This window comes from Dendrobates tinctorius, unplaced genomic scaffold, assembly GCF_039654945.1.
Source record: "Dendrobates tinctorius isolate UK_male_01 unplaced genomic scaffold, ASM3965494v1 ptg000181l, whole genome shotgun sequence".
Classification (NCBI taxonomy): Eukaryota; Metazoa; Chordata; class Amphibia; order Anura; family Dendrobatidae; genus Dendrobates; species Dendrobates tinctorius.
Genome location: NW_027361848.1, coordinates 9,951,913 through 9,967,308, shown reverse-complemented (window position 1 = coordinate 9,967,308; position 15,396 = coordinate 9,951,913). Strand labels below are relative to the sequence as shown.

At 47.0% G+C, this 15,396-nt stretch overlaps 1 protein-coding gene across 4 annotated transcripts in view; it reads right to left on the bottom strand.

Annotated features, from left to right (window-relative positions):
• FSAF1 (40S small subunit processome assembly factor 1) overlaps positions 1-15,396 on the bottom strand; it is a 206,768-nt gene that overhangs the window by 145,264 nt on the left and 46,108 nt on the right. For all 4 annotated transcript variants that reach the window (XM_073551874.1, XM_073551872.1, XM_073551875.1 and 1 more), the window contains exon 3: positions 12,775-12,828. In XM_073551874.1, coding sequence (XP_073407975.1) covers positions 12,775-12,828 — 54 coding nt within the window. The remainder of the gene's footprint in view (positions 1-12,774; positions 12,829-15,396) is intronic.

Here is a 15,396-nt window from a genome sequence, read left to right as displayed (position 1 = left end):
TACTGCGATCTTTGGGAGGCAGAAAAAAAAAAAAAAATCAACAGCACGTGAAAAATTCCTTTTATTTATGCCATTCCTCATCCAGTATAAGTGATTAGACTTCTTTATTCGCCTGATTGGTGCAATTTCCAGATTTATATCAGTTTATGTAAGGCTGCTGTCACACAAAAAAACACACTTTTTACCAAAACAAAAAAGATTTGAGAGCTATAATTTTTCTATATTTCTGCCAACAAAGTAATTTGAGGGCTTGCCTTTTGCAGGACTTGTTGATGTTTTTATTGGTATCATTTTCAGTCACATAATATTTTTGGATCACTTTCTATTCTGATTTTTGGGAGGCAGAATTAACCCCTTTACTCCCAAGGGTGGTGTCATGTCGGACACTGTTCACACCAGGGTGTCCGGCAGACCGCGGTAATACCCTGTTGGGTATTCTGTTCCAGTCGGGATAGGGTTAACCAGGTTGTCATGCTGGCTGAGGGCTGGGCCACGCCCTTGGCCTTTAAATAGTTCGTCCTGACTATGGGCGTCGCCGGCTATAGCTTTAGCCTAGTGCTAGCAATACCGGTCAGCAGTGGTGGTGTTGGAGCGTCTGATATCTGGTGCAGTATATCCCTCAGTGGTTCTTTCTCCAATCTGTTATATATATATTTGGTTGCCCTTGCACATTATTGTATTCCCTTGTGTATTAACTGCGTGGTGTTTCTTTTACCCCTGTCCATACGTATTTGTGGGGTCTGGTGTCTGGTCCCCTCACTGGGTGGAGGGTGGTGGGTTCAGCTTAGGGCTGGACAGGAAACAGGGACAGGGTGGAGGCTCAGGCAGGCACACCTTCAGTGTAAACCCTGGGTAGAGGGACAGACAGGGTTCCCCTAGTCTGAGGGACATCGCAGGGGTCCCGGGGTTTTTGCCTAAAGTAACCTAGGCATACCTTGACATTATAGTCGGCCCAAATAATAAAGTGAGAGAAAAAAAAAAAAAGTATAGATAGGGAATATAGGGGTTACTTAATATGGATCCTATACTTTCCCTAACCAAGCAGCTGGAGGCTCTATCCATACAGGTCACTGAACTCAGGGGGGCGGTCCAGCAACAAGGCCTGTCAGCTCCTGCAGTACCTGCTGAGGCTGCAGCCAGGGCAGCTGAGCCCAAGTTTCCCCTTCCTGAACGATTTGCTGGTGATCGTGGTAAGTTCACGGTGTTTCGTGAATCATGCAAATTGTATTTCCGTATGCGTCCACATTCCTCAGGTAATGAGGCTCAACGCGTGGGCTTGGTGATTTCTTTGCTGAGTGGTGACCCACAGGCCTGGGCCTTTTCACTCCCTTCAGACTCACAGGCATTTGAATCTGTAGATTTTTTTTTCTCTGCTCTGGGTTTGATCTATGACGATCCGGATAGATTAAACTTAGCAGAGTCTAAGATACGCTCACTGCTACAGGGTGATCGACCAGCTGAGGATTACTGCACGGAATTCCGGCGCTGGGCGGTGGACACGCAGTGGAATGACCCTGCGCTTAGAAGTCAATTTTTGCATGGGGTTTCTGGAAGGGTTAAACAGACTCTCCTAATGTACGAGACTCCCGCCTCTCTGGAGGCTGCGATGGCACTTGTAGTACGCATAGACCGACGTCTCCGTCAGGGGGCGCTGGTTTCGTTGCCTCCGGGAGGTGGGGGAGTGGTCGGTGAGGTTGCCGCGGGTGAATCCGTGGAACCCATGCAGATCGCTGGTATAGCACAGTCACCGAGTAACAAGCCTAAACGTCCTTGGCACAGAAGGCAGGGGCTCTGTTTTTTTTGTGGCAAAGGAGGACATTTTATTAACGCTTGCCCCCTGGTACCCAAGAAGGGCGCGCCGGCGGAAAACTGATAGGCTCAGAGGGTTTGGAGGAGTCTAGTCTGAGCCTTTGTGTATCCTCCGTCATGGTTTCCCAGTGTATGCTCCCTGCTAGGGTGGTACTTGGGGGGCAAATGCTCTCTATTACAGTATTTATTGATAGTGGCTCAGCTGCCAATCTCATTGATGAGAGGTTCGCGCATACAGCGGGATTTCCGGTGGAGAAATTGCCGAACCCCATCCGGGTGGTTACCATCAATGCTTCCCCGTTGTCTCAAGGGGAGATCACAGAGTGTGTGTTGGATATACAACTCCACATCGGAGTATTACACTCAGAGCGGGTAACTTGTAAGGTGCTTAGTAACTTACCGGCTCAGATGGTTCTGGGCTTTCCATGGTTGTCAATGCATAATCCTGTTATTGATTGGAAGACCCAGGACATAATTCAGTGGAGCAGGGAGTGTCAGGAGAGGTGCCTGGCTACATGTATTTCCGCTTTGACCCCCAGTATCCCGGAGCCGTTGCTGGATTATGCGGATGTATTTTCTGAGAAGGGTTGTTCGGAACTACCACCGCATCGCCCCTATGACTTTGCTATTAGGTTGAAACCAGGGGCCAAGTTACCTAAAGCTAGAATGTTTAATATCTCAGGTCCCGAGAGGCTAGCTCTCAAGGAATACATTGCGGATAGCCTGAGCAAGGGTCATATTAGACCTTCCTCTTCTCCTCTGGCTGCTGGCTTCTTCTTTGTTAAAAAGAAGGATGGCGGTTTACGCCCGTGTCTGGATTTCAGAGAACTCAACCAGATTACGGTCCGTGATCCTTACCCTATGCCACTTATACCCGATTTATTCAACCAAGTGGTTGGTGCCAGGTGGTTCTCCAAACTGGACCTCAGGGGGGCGTACAATCTTATAAGAGTCCGTCAGGGGGATGAGTGGAAGACAGCGTTCAATACCCCTGAGGGTCACTTTGAGAGTTTGGTAATGCCGTTTGGGTTGACTATGGCACCGGCGGTCTTTCAACACTTCATTAATGATGTCTTCTCTCAGTTGTTGGGGAGGTTTGTTATAATTTATCTTGACGACATCCTCATTTTCTCTCGCGACCATGATACACATATAGAGCATGTTAGACAGGTTCTGCAGTTGCTCAGAGAGAACAGGCTCTATGTCAAGCTTGAAAAATGTGTGTTTTGCGTACAGGAGCTACCGTTCTTGGGTTATATAATCTCCGCCTCAGGTTTTAAGATGGACACCGCAAAGGTGCAGGCGGTACTACATTGGGATCGGCCTGATAATCTTAAGGCGCTTCAGCGATTTCTTGGCTTCTCCAATTACTATAGGAAATTTATTAAGAACTTCTCTATGATTGCCAAACCACTGACTGACATGACTAAGAAGGGTACCGACTTTTCTGACTGGTCTGAGCCTGCGGTACAGGCGTTTGAATTCCTCAAGAATAGTTTTGCCTCAGCGCCCATTCTGGTGCAGCCCGATGTCTCCTTACCGTTTGTCGTGGAGGTGGATGCGTCGGAGGTTGGAGTGGGGGCTGTACTGTCTCAGGGCCCTTCTTGGGCCAAGTTGCATCCGTGTGCCTTCTTCTCCAAGAAGCTGTCGCCTGCGGAGCGTAATTATGATATTGGCAACAGGGAACTATTGGCCATCAAATTGGCATTTGAGGAGTGGCGACACTTCTTGGAGGGGGCTGTTCATCAGATTACTGTGATAACCGACCATAAGAATTTGCTTTATTTAGAATCTGCTAAGCGCCTGTCCTCCAGACAGGCTCGCTGGGCATTATTCTTCACCTGGTTCAACTTCATTGTTACCTATCGACCTGGGTCGAAGAATGTTAAGGCAGACGCTTTATCCAGGTGTTTTCCTGGTGGAGAGTTATGTGAAGAGCCGGTGCCTATTCTCCAAAAGGGTGTGGTGGTATCTGCCATCACGACAGAGATTGAGGCAGAGATTGCCGAGGCTCAGGAGGTGGTACCGCCGGGGTTACCTGCTAATAAATCTTTTGTGCCGCTACATCTACGCTCTAGAGTGTTGGGTGAACATCACGACACGGTACTGGCAGGTCATCCAGGGGTTAAGAGCACTCTGGAACTGGTATCGCGTCGTTTTTGGTGGCCTAAAATCCGGCAGGATGTGGCCTTATATGTGGCTGCCTGTACCACGTGCGCACGGGCCAAGACTCCTCGTTCCCGTCCCGCTGGTAGCTTGCAGCCTCTCGGGGTGCCCAGTAAGCCATGGACTGAGATTTCCATGGATTTTATTACTGACTTGCCCGCCTCGGCAGGGAACTCGGTCATTTTGGTAATTGTTGATAGGTTCTCCAAAATGTCACATTTCGTTGCTTTACCATCTTTGCCCAATGCTAAGACTCTTGCTCAGATATTTATTCGTGAGGTGGTCAGACTTCATGGTGTCCCGTCTGACATTGTGTCTGATCGAGGTACGCAGTTTGTGGCAAAGTTTTGGAGAGCTTTTTGTTCTCGCCTTGGAATCAAATTATCTCATTCATCGGCTTTCCACCCTCAGTCGAATGGACAGACTGAGCGGATGAACCAAAACCTGGAGCAATACTTGCGCTGCTTTATTTCCGACAATCAGGAAGAGTGGTCAGCGTTTCTTCCTCTGGCAGAATTCGCAATAAACAACCATTGCCAGGAATCGTCTGGGGAATCTCCTTTTTTTTGTGTGTATGGTCAACATCCTCAATTTTGCACCTTGCGTCAGGGGTGCTCAGTTGGCGTCCCTGAAGAGGACCAGTTGGGAGCTCAATTGTCGTCTGTTTGGAGGAGAGTCAAGCAGCGCTTGTTGAAGGTGGGTTCCAGGTACAAACGGGTGGCTGACTGCAGACGTGTGCCAGGTCCGGACCTGTGTGTGGGTGATTGGGTGTGGTTGTCTACTAGGAACATTAAGCTCAAGATACCGTCACTTAAGTTGGGTCCCAGGTTCATTGGCCCATTTAGAATCTCCGCAGTGATCAACCCAGTGGCATTTCGTTTGGAGTTGCCGGCTGTGTATAAGATTCATAATGTATTTCACAAAGCATTGCTAAAGAAGGTCGTGGGTTTGGTGGATGGTTCCCCCGGGCCACCACCTCCCGTCTTGGTGGATGGCGCGTTGGAATTTGAGGTGTCCAAAGTGGTGGACTCTAGGGTTGTGCGTCGCACTCTACAGTACCTGGTCCACTGGCGTGGCTATGGTCCTGAGGAGAGGACATGGGTGCCGGCCTCTGACATTCATGCTGATCGACTGGTTACTATGTTCCATCGTCGCCATCCGGACAAGCCAGGTCCTCGACATGGTGAGGTTCCGGAGGTCCCTCGTAGAAGGCGGGGTACTGTCATGTCGGACACTGTTCACACCAGGGTGTCCGGCAGACAGCGGTAATACCCTGTTGGGTATTCTGTTCCAGTCGGGATAGGGTTAACCAGGTTGTCATGCTGGCTGAGGGCTGGGCCACGCCCTTGGTCTTTAAATAGTTCGTCCTGACTATGGGCGTCGCCGACTATAGCTTTAGCCTAGTGCTAGCAATACCGGTCAGCAGTGGTGGTGTTGGAGCGTCTGATATCTGGTGCAGTATATCCCTCAGTGGTTCTTTCTCCAATCTGTTATATATATATTTGGTTGCCCTTGCACATTATTGTATTCCCTTGTGTATTAACTGCGTGGTGTTTCTTTTACCCCTGTCCATACGTATTTGTGGGGTCTGGTGTCTGGTCCCCTCACTGGGTGGAGGGTGGTGGGTTCAGCTTAGGGCTGGACAGGAAACAGGGACAGGGTGGAGGCTCAGGCAGGCACACCTTCAGTGTAAACCCTGGGTAGAGGGACAGACAGGGTTCCCCTAATCTGAGGGACATCGCAGGGGTCCCGGGGTTTTTGCCTAAAGTAACCTAGGCATACCATGACAGGTGGTTTGCATGTATGCCCGGGCCAATTATTACAATTCTGACCACTGTCCTTTTATGAGGTTTTTTTTCGTGACATTATACTTCATGTTAGTGGTAAAATTTCATTCATATAACTTGCATTTGTGAAAAAACTGAAATTTGGCGAAAATTTTGAAAATGTCGCAATTTTCCAACTTTGAAATTTTATGCCGTTAAATCATCGTGATATGGCACACAAAAAACTTAGTAAGTAACCTTTCCCGCATGTTTACTTTACATCAGCACAATTTTGGAACCAAAATTTTTTTTTTGTTAGGAAGTTATAAGGGTTAAAAGTTGACCAGCAATTTCTCATTTTTACAACGCCATTTTATTTTTAGGGACCACATCACATTTGAAGTCACTTTGAGGGGTCTATATGATAGAAAATACCCAAAAGTGACACCATTATAAAAACTTCACCCCTCAAGGTGCTCAAAACCGCATTCACGAAGCTTATTAAGCCTTCAGGTGCTTCACAGGAATTTTTTGAATGTTTAAAAAAAAAAAAAATGAACATTTAACTTTTTTTTCACAAAAAAAATTACTTCAGGTCCAATTTTTTTTTACCAAGGGTAACAGGAAATATTGGACTGCAAAAGTTATTGTGCAATTTTTCTTGAGTACGCTGATACCTGATAAGTGGGGGTGGACCACTGTTACGGCGCATGGCAGAGCTCAGAAGGGAACGAGCGCCGTTTGACTTTTTCAAAGCAAAATTGGCTGGAATTGAGATCGGGCGCCATGTCACGTTTGGAGAACCCCTGATGTGCATAACCAGTGGAAACTCCCCAGAAGTGACCCCATTTTGGAAACTAGACCCCCCCAAGGAACTTATCTAGATGTGTGGTGAGAACTTTGAACCCCCAAGGGCTCCACAGAAGTTTATAACGTACAGCCGTACAATTAAAAAATCATTTTTTCCACAAAAATGATATTTTCACCCTTAATTTTTATTTTCCCAAGGGAAACAGGACACCAAAAGTTATTGTGCAATTTGTCCTGAGTACGCTGATACCCCATATGTTGGTGTTGACAACTATTTGAGCGCATGGCAGAGCTCGGAAGGGAAGCAGCGCCATTTGACTTTTTTGGCTGGAGTTGATACAAACGCCATGTTGCGTTTGGAGAGCCCCTGATGTGCCCAAATAGTGGAAACCCCCGAATTCTAACTCCAACCGTAACCCCAACACACCCCTAGACCTAATCCTTACCCTAGCCCTAACCCCAAACCTAGCCCTAACGGGAAAATGGAAATAATTACTTTTTTTTAATTGTATTATTTTTCCCTAACTAAGGGAGTGATAAAGGGGGGTTTTATTTACCATTTATGGCAGGTTTTTATGTTTGGCAGCTGTCATACGCTAAAAGACGCTTTATATTGTAAAAATAGTTTTCGCATCACCACATTTTGAGTTATAATTTTCCCGGATTTTGACCCACAGAGTCATGTGAGGTCTTATTTTTTGCAGTATGAGTTGACGTTTTCATTGGTACCATTTTCGGGCACATGAAATTTTTTGATCGCTTTTTATTCCAATTTTTGGGGACGCAGAATGAACAAAAAAACAGCATTTCATGAATTTCTTTGGGGGGGGGGCGTTTACACCTTTCTGCGTGTGGTAAAATTGATAAAGCGGTTTTATTCTTCAGGTCAGTACGATTACAGCGATACCTCATTTATGTCTTTTTTTGTGTTTTGGCGCTGTGTTTTTTAGTTTATTTACTTTGGGATTTTTAAAAAAAAATTTTTACAAGTTTTTTTTTTAATTTTTTTTTTACTTTATTATATTGTCCCGGGGTGGGGGGGGACGTCACTGTCTTGTGTCAGATCGCTGATCTGACACTTAGAACAGTGCTGTGTCAGATCAGCGATCTGACAGGCGCTGCACAAAGCTTCCTCATGCCTGCTTTCAGCAGGCAGTGAGGAAGCCTCCTCCCTGCAGGACCCCGAAGGCCCCCGTGGCCATATTGGATCCGGGGGCATGGAGGGAGGAGACTCTCGGCGCGACGCAGCACATCGTGCTGCTCCGGGGGTCGCATGGAAGCACGGAGGGTGCCCCCTCCCTGCGCGCTTTTCTCCTATGCTCCAGTACACTGCGATCATGTTTGATCGCAGTGTGCCAGGGGTTAATGTGCCGAGGGCGGTCCGTGACAACCCCTTACACATAGTGCCGGGTGTCAGCTGTGATAATCAGCTGACACTCGGCCGCGCTCCCCCCGTGAGCGCCGTTGATCGTGTGTGACATAATATTCCGTCCTTGGGACTTAGGTCCCAGGTCACATGGACAGAATATTACGTCCAATGTAGGTAAGGGGTTAATGAAAAAAAAAATCCTGTTTTTTTTTTAAAATGCCGTTCACAGTGTGGTTAAAATGATAAAACAGCTTTAGTCTTCGGGTCAGTACAATTACAGTGATAACACATTTACATAAAAAAAAAATATGTTTTGCCTCTTCTATACAATAAAAACACTCTTTTTTTTTTTTTTTTTTTTTTTTAAAGAAAAAAATGTTTTTTGCATACCTACAGTATTTTTTGGATTATAAAACGCATTTTTTTCCTCCAAAAATGTTGAGGAAAATGGGTGCGTCTTATAGTCCAGATGTCCCTAATCTGGCTGTGGTGGGGGAGCGGGTCATACGAGGCAGGAGCCGACTGCTGCGGCTAACTCCTGTCCCTGTGCTAAAAAGAAGTGAATATTCCCTCCATTCCACGCCCATGGGTGTGGAAAGGAGTGAATATTCATTTCTCTTTAATAGCGAGCATAGTGTTAGCCTCAGCAGCTGGCTTCATGCGGCTGCCCGGTGTTCGAGTGTGCCAGCTATTTAAGTCAATGAATATTACCTGCTTTCCAGTCCCATAGGTGTGAAATGCAATGATTATTCCTTCCCTTTAGTAGCGGCACACGTGAAAGTCCGCGGCTGCCACTGTGCTCGCTATTAAAGAGAAATTAATATTCAAATATTCACTCCAGCTCTCTACCTTGTTTGCTGGTTATAGGGGTACCCTGGGAAGGGGTCAATATCCATTTAGCTTCCCAGCCTATTAACAGCTCTAAGCTATCTGTGTAGCATTTACTGACTAAGTGCCCCCCCCCCCCCAAAAAAAAAAAATTAAAAAAAAAACGACATTTTTATATTTTTACTAACTAGCAAAGGTTAAGCAGACTTTTGCTACTTGCATGCTCAGAACACCAGCTCTCATTTGCCCCAGAAATGGTGCATCCATTAGAGGAGTCAATTCTGGCATTTAGCCTCAGCTCTACCAGATTGCCCTGGTACAGTGACAATCGATGTAATGGTTCTGGGGTTGATGTAAGTTGTTTAATGTCTGCTGACCTTAAGCACCAGGGATTGGTAGTGGAGAGGTGACTATAAGACACCCCCATTACTAACCCAGTAGTCCAAAGAAGGAAACACACAGAAACATCCTTTAATTGTAAAAAGCATTACCCGACAATTACCATCTTTTATCAATTTATTACCATAAAAATATAAAACAATCCAAAAGGGGTCCGCCGTAAATTCATAATAAGGAGGCCCCATGACGATGAGCGGTGACATCAGTACCATGACCACTCACCATGGCCGCTGGAGCACACAGAGTAGTGTGTGAATCCGGCTGCTATGACAAGTGGTGACGTCGAACTGCGGTAACCTTACGGACATCCCCGCCCACAGAGTGTGAACTTACTGCTGATGCTTGCAATGATTATTTTAGATAAGGTTATCATTATGGGGATACACTCCCTCTCCATGGACATTTTATATACAGAGCCTGGTGTGGGCGGGGGCAGCTTTCTCAGCTCTGCTTCATTGCTAAATATAAAAACTATGTCAGACCGGCTGCAACCAATAATCTAAGAGATACATAATTGGATTCAGCTTCTCTGCCCACAACAGGCTGCTCTAAGAGGAATTAGCAAAAGCCTGCTGACAGATTCCATTTAAATAAAACATTTTTTTATTCTCTCCATGTTACAGAGTAGCTACGGTACGGCTTACCACAATCCAAATGCTAAACTGTCTAATATACCGTATATACTCGTGTATAAGCCGAGATTTTCAGACTTTTTTGGGGCTGAAAGTCCCCCTCTCTGCTTATACACGAGTCATACACCTGGGTGTCGGCGGGGGAAGGGGAGCGGGGGTGTCAGAGATCATAATGACCCCCCCCCCCCCCCGACGTGTCTCTGCAGCCCCCCCGCTTCTCCCACAGTCTCCCTTTCCTCCTTCAGCGGTCACGTGGTACCGCTCATTAAACTCATGAATATGAATATACTATATGAATACTCATGTTTAATGAGCAGTACCACGTGACCGCTGAAGGGAGCCGTGGGAGAAGCGGGGGTGGGGGGGTAAGTTTATCCAATATTCACCTGTCCCCGGTCCACCGCTGCTTGCTGCTGTGTCCTCTGTCAGCGACGTTTAGGCAGCAGAGGGCGCGATGACTTGGTTAGTGCGCGCCGTGCCCTCTGCTCCCTGAACAGTCACGGACAGGACGCGGCAGACAGCAGCGATGGATCGGGGACAGGTGAATATCTCAGGTGCTGGGTCCTGAGCCAGCGGCGACACTGGCACCTGTCTCCCATAGCACGCCGGTGTCTCAGCCTGCTCAGGACCTGGCACCTGGCCCCCAGGGACAAGAGTAGAGTATGTCATTTTTTTTTTTTTTTGCAGCAGCAGCATATGGGGCATAATCTATGGAACATGTTATGGGGGTATAATCTATGGAGCATTATATGGAGCATCTTATGGGGGCATAACCTATGGAGCTCTGTGACAGTCAGCTTCTGCTGAGTCGATTTCTAGAGTGGACCCTCTGGGTCATGGCACCCACCCACCTAGGGCGAGCTGACCTTGTGAGGAACCACCCCCTATACAGGGAGAGTCAGGGGAAAGACCAAGTGGGTGAGCCACCACGACTGCTGGAACCAGATGGCCGGCTCAAGGAAGACACGGGTGTAAGTGTCTGGCAACAGGGAACGTGCAGGGTGCAAGACATAAAGCGTGGTCACAGGATTTTTTCAACAAAGCATGGTCTCAGGGTTTAATCAGGAACAAGATATAGTTACAAGGACAAAGTGAAACATAGCAAAATGCGTGCATGGGCATGTCAGGGTCCAAGGCATGATACGTGTAAGGTGGCACGCCAGGGTTACGGCAAGGGTTAGATGGCATCGGACTCCATGGCATCGGACTCCGGACATCTGGCAACGATCGACAGGCTCCGGACATCAGGCTGCGGACATCAGCTCCGGACATCAGGCCGCAGTCATCAGGCTCCGGACCTCTGGCAGCGATTGGCAGGCTCCGGGCATCCGACAGGCAAGCCAGGGTTCAGGCAAGGAGGCGCGCCAGAGTTCTAGACATCCTGCGTGTTAGGAGACACGCCAAGGTCCAAGACAGGGTTCCAGGCAGGATGTGTCCAAGGAGACACATCAGGGTCCAGGGCAGGGTGCAAGGCAAGGGGTGTGCTAGGAGGCATGCTAGAGTTCAGGCTAGGGCCTGTGCGTGCTAAAGGACACGCCAGGGTTCATGGCAGGGCCTGCGCGTGCTTTAGAGAAGCATGGGGAGGTATGCCAAGGAGCAAGCTTAGGCCTGCGCGTGCCAAGAGGGCACGCAATGCACAGTGCAGGGACAGCGTGAGTGCAAGGAAGCACAGAGAACACAGCTGGGGCACTGGCTAGCTGGTCGGGCTGAGGCTCAGACAGGCGGGCAAGGCTGAGGCTCAGACAGGCGGATGTAGCTAAGTCAGTGGCCGACGAGCACGGCTGAGGCACAAGCAGGCGGGCATGGCTAAGGAACAAACAGGCGGACGAGGGAAGGCCAGGCGCGTGCAAAGGGCACGCGAAGAAACAAGGCAAGGCAAAATACAAAACAAGGAGAGGAGCGTATGCTAGAGCCCAGAGCCGGGTCAGAGACATAGAGCAGAGTACAGACAGCGGAACGTATGCGGAGGCACAGAGCCGGGTACAAGGGAAAAGCGGAGCGTGTAACAGAGCACAGAGCCGGGTATATGGCAAAGCACAGAGTACAAGACAAGACTTGTGCTAAAGGAGCACAGAAGGTCAGAATACAAAGGTAAGGCTTAAAGCAGAGTACATGGCCTAAGCGCGTACAGACCGCACGGCGAGGCACAGTATGGAAACAGGCTTGTGCAAGAGAGCACGATAGGACAGCGTGTAGGAGAGAAGCAGAGCTTGTGCTAAAGGAGCACAATAAGAGAGCACAGGGAAAGCACACAAGGCTAGCTACAGGACACCAGATGAAGACAAGACACCAGACGAAACAGGACAAGAACAAATACAGAACACCAGAGGAAGTACAAGCACAGAGTGTGTGCGAAGCACAACAGGGCAGAGTGCAGGGGCACAGAATACAGGGAGCAACCGAGCAGACCAAATAGCCTAGCAGGGAAGCAACACGATACTCAGGCCCAGACCATATGAAGGGGCAGTCTGATATAGGGCATTAGCACCTGGACTTCCGGGTCAGGACCATAGGGGAAACTTCCAGGTCAGATCCTCCAGAACCATAGAGCGGATCGCTGGGTCAGGTCCTCCTGGGCCACAGAGAGGATCACATGGTTGAGTCCTCCAGGACCATAGAGAAGGTTGCTGGATCAGGTATTCTATGGAGCATTTTATGGGGCCGTTATTAACCTTTGTGCAGCATTATATGGGGCATATTTTTGTATGGAGCATCTTACGGGGCCATCGTGAACTGTATGGAACACATGGGGCTCCTGATTCAATATGGATATTCAAAAACATTTAACCTACTGATGTCTCAATTTATTTTACTTTTATTGGTATATATTTTTATTTTTGAAATTTACCAGTAGCTGCTGCATTTTCCACCCTAGGCTTATACACGAGTCAATAAGTTTTCCCAGTTTTGTGGCAAAATTAGGGGCCTCTGCTTATACTCGAGTATATACGGTAAGTTGTCACTGAGGGTAAAAGTGATAGAAAACAGCACATACCTTCTCAAAATGAAATTGTAGACTGTTTTCTTCTTCTGTCTCTTTAATATTTGTCTGTGGTAAAAGAAAACACATTTAAAGGTAGTCCATTACAGTACAGCTCAAACTGTATGGATAATGTACAGTTAGGTCCAGAAACATTTGTGATTTGAGCTCTGTATGGCAGTATTTAGGATGTAAATTGAAATAACAGATGCAACTGAAATGTTGACTTTCAGGTTTATTAAAGGGGTCTGAACAAAAATATTCTGTGTAACATTTAGGAACTGCAATAATTTTTCTACAAAGCCTCCCATCTCAGGGGTTCAAAAGTAACTGGAAAAATTAACTTCACCAAAAATAAAATGTTAATTTTTAATACTTTGTAGAGAATCCTTTGCAGGCAACAACTGCCTGTAGTCTGGAAGCCATGAAGGTTACAAAACACTGGTGTCCTCTAGTGTGAGGATTTGCCTTTACTGCAGATGACTTCATTTGTTGTTGTTTGTATGTCTTTCTGCCTTAACCTCTTCATGACCAGGCCAAATTTTACCAGTGTCACTTTGTGTGGTAATAACTCAAACTCTTTAGCAGATGCCAGTGACTTTCTTTTTCAGGAAAATATTGTACTTCATGAATGGGGCAACATTTGTTCGATATGCCTTATATTTATTTGTGAACAAATGGAAATATGGCAAAAATCGGGCTTTTTTCCTCCTTTAATGTGATCACCGTTATTTGGTGAATAATGGCGCTCACGTGACAGGGGACAGTAAAAACCGGCCGCGATCATGTTCCCCAGGGTCTCAGCTACCTCAATTGCAACTGTCAAACTATTACCGTAATCTTTTTTCCCTTAAATCAGAGGGTTATGTCACAAAAAATAACTAATAAATAAAAAAAGTTTTAAAAATGGTAAATGTTATTAGAAAGATATGAGGGTTAAAGGGAATCTGTCACCCTTTTTTTTGCCCTATTAGCTGCCGGCATAGACATCGGGGGCTTATCTGCAGCATTCTGTAATGCTGTAGATAACCCCCCGATGTAACCTGAAAGAGAAGAAAAACACGTTATATTATACTCACCGAGGTGGGCGGTCCGGTCCGATGGGTGTTGCGGTGCAGTCTGATGCCTCCCTTCTTTATGCGATGACGTCCTCTTCTCTCATCCTGAAATGGTTCCGGCGCAGGCGCATTGCTCTGCCCTGTTGAGGGCAGAACAGAATTCTGCAGTGCGCTGGCGCCAGACCTATCCCGACACCTGCGCACTGCAGGACTCTGCTCTGCCCTCAACAGGGCAGAGCAGTGCGCTTGCGCCAGAGCCATTACAGGATGGAAGAGGACGTCATCGCATGAAGAAGGGAGGCGCCGGACGGGACGGCGACACCCATTGGACCAGACCGCCCACCTCCGTGAGTATAATATAACGTGTTTTTCTTCTCTTTCAGGTTACATCGGAGGCTTATGTACAGCATTACAGAATGCTGTAGATAAGCCCCCGATGTCTATGCCAGGTAGCTGAAAGGCCAAAAAAAGGGTGACAGATTCCCTTTAACAGTTGACAGAAAGTTTTTGACAAAATTTTTACTTTAGACCCCATATATTTTTTTTTTTTAACTTTCACAAGGGTAATAGGAGAAAGTGGACCCCAAAATTTGTTTTGCAATGTCTCCTGAGTATGCAGATACTCAATATGTGGACAAAAACTACTGTTTAGGTGCATGGCAGGGCTTGGAAAGGAAGGAGAACTTTGAATAAAAAACAACTGCATACGCTAATGCCATGTCACGTTTAGAGAGGCCCTGATGTGCCTAAACAGTGGAAACCCTGCATAAGTAACACCATTTTGGAAACTAGACCCCTCAGGGAACTTACAGTGGAGGAAACAAGTATTTGATCCCTTGCTGATTTTGTACGTTTGCTAACTGACAAAGACATGAACAGTCTATAATTTTAAGGTAGGTTCATTCTAACACAGAGAGAGAATATCAAAAATAAAATCCAGAAAATCACATTGAATAAATTATATGCATTTATTTGCATTTTGCAGTGGGAAAAAAATTTGATCCCCTACCAACCATTTAGAGTTCTGGCTCCTACAGACCAGTTAGACGTTCCTAATCAACTCATTACCTGCATTAAAGACAGTTGTCTTACATAATCATCTTTATAAAAGACTCCTGTCCACAGACTCAGTCAGACTCTAGCCTCTACAATATGGGCAACACCAAAGAGCTTTAGGCTATGTGCACACGCTGCGGATCCGCTGCAGTTTTGGCCGCAACAGAACTGCAGCAGTTATGCAGACAGTGTACAGTAGGGGCTACAAAACCATAAGACAGAGCTGGGTGAGAAGGAGACATCTGTTGATGCAATAGTAAGAAAATGGAAGAAATACATAATGACTGTCAATCGACATCGATCTGGGTGGGGCAGGAAGGTGAGAGATCAGCCTAAACCTAGACGGGGGGGGGGAACTTGTTAATGATCTCAAGGCAGCTGGGACCACAGTCACCAAGAAAACCATTGGTAACACATTACGCCGTAAAGGTTTAAAATCCTGCAATGCTCGCAAGGTCCCCCTGCTCAAGACCGCACATGAGCAGGCCCGTCTGAAGTTTGCCAATGAACACCTGGATGATTC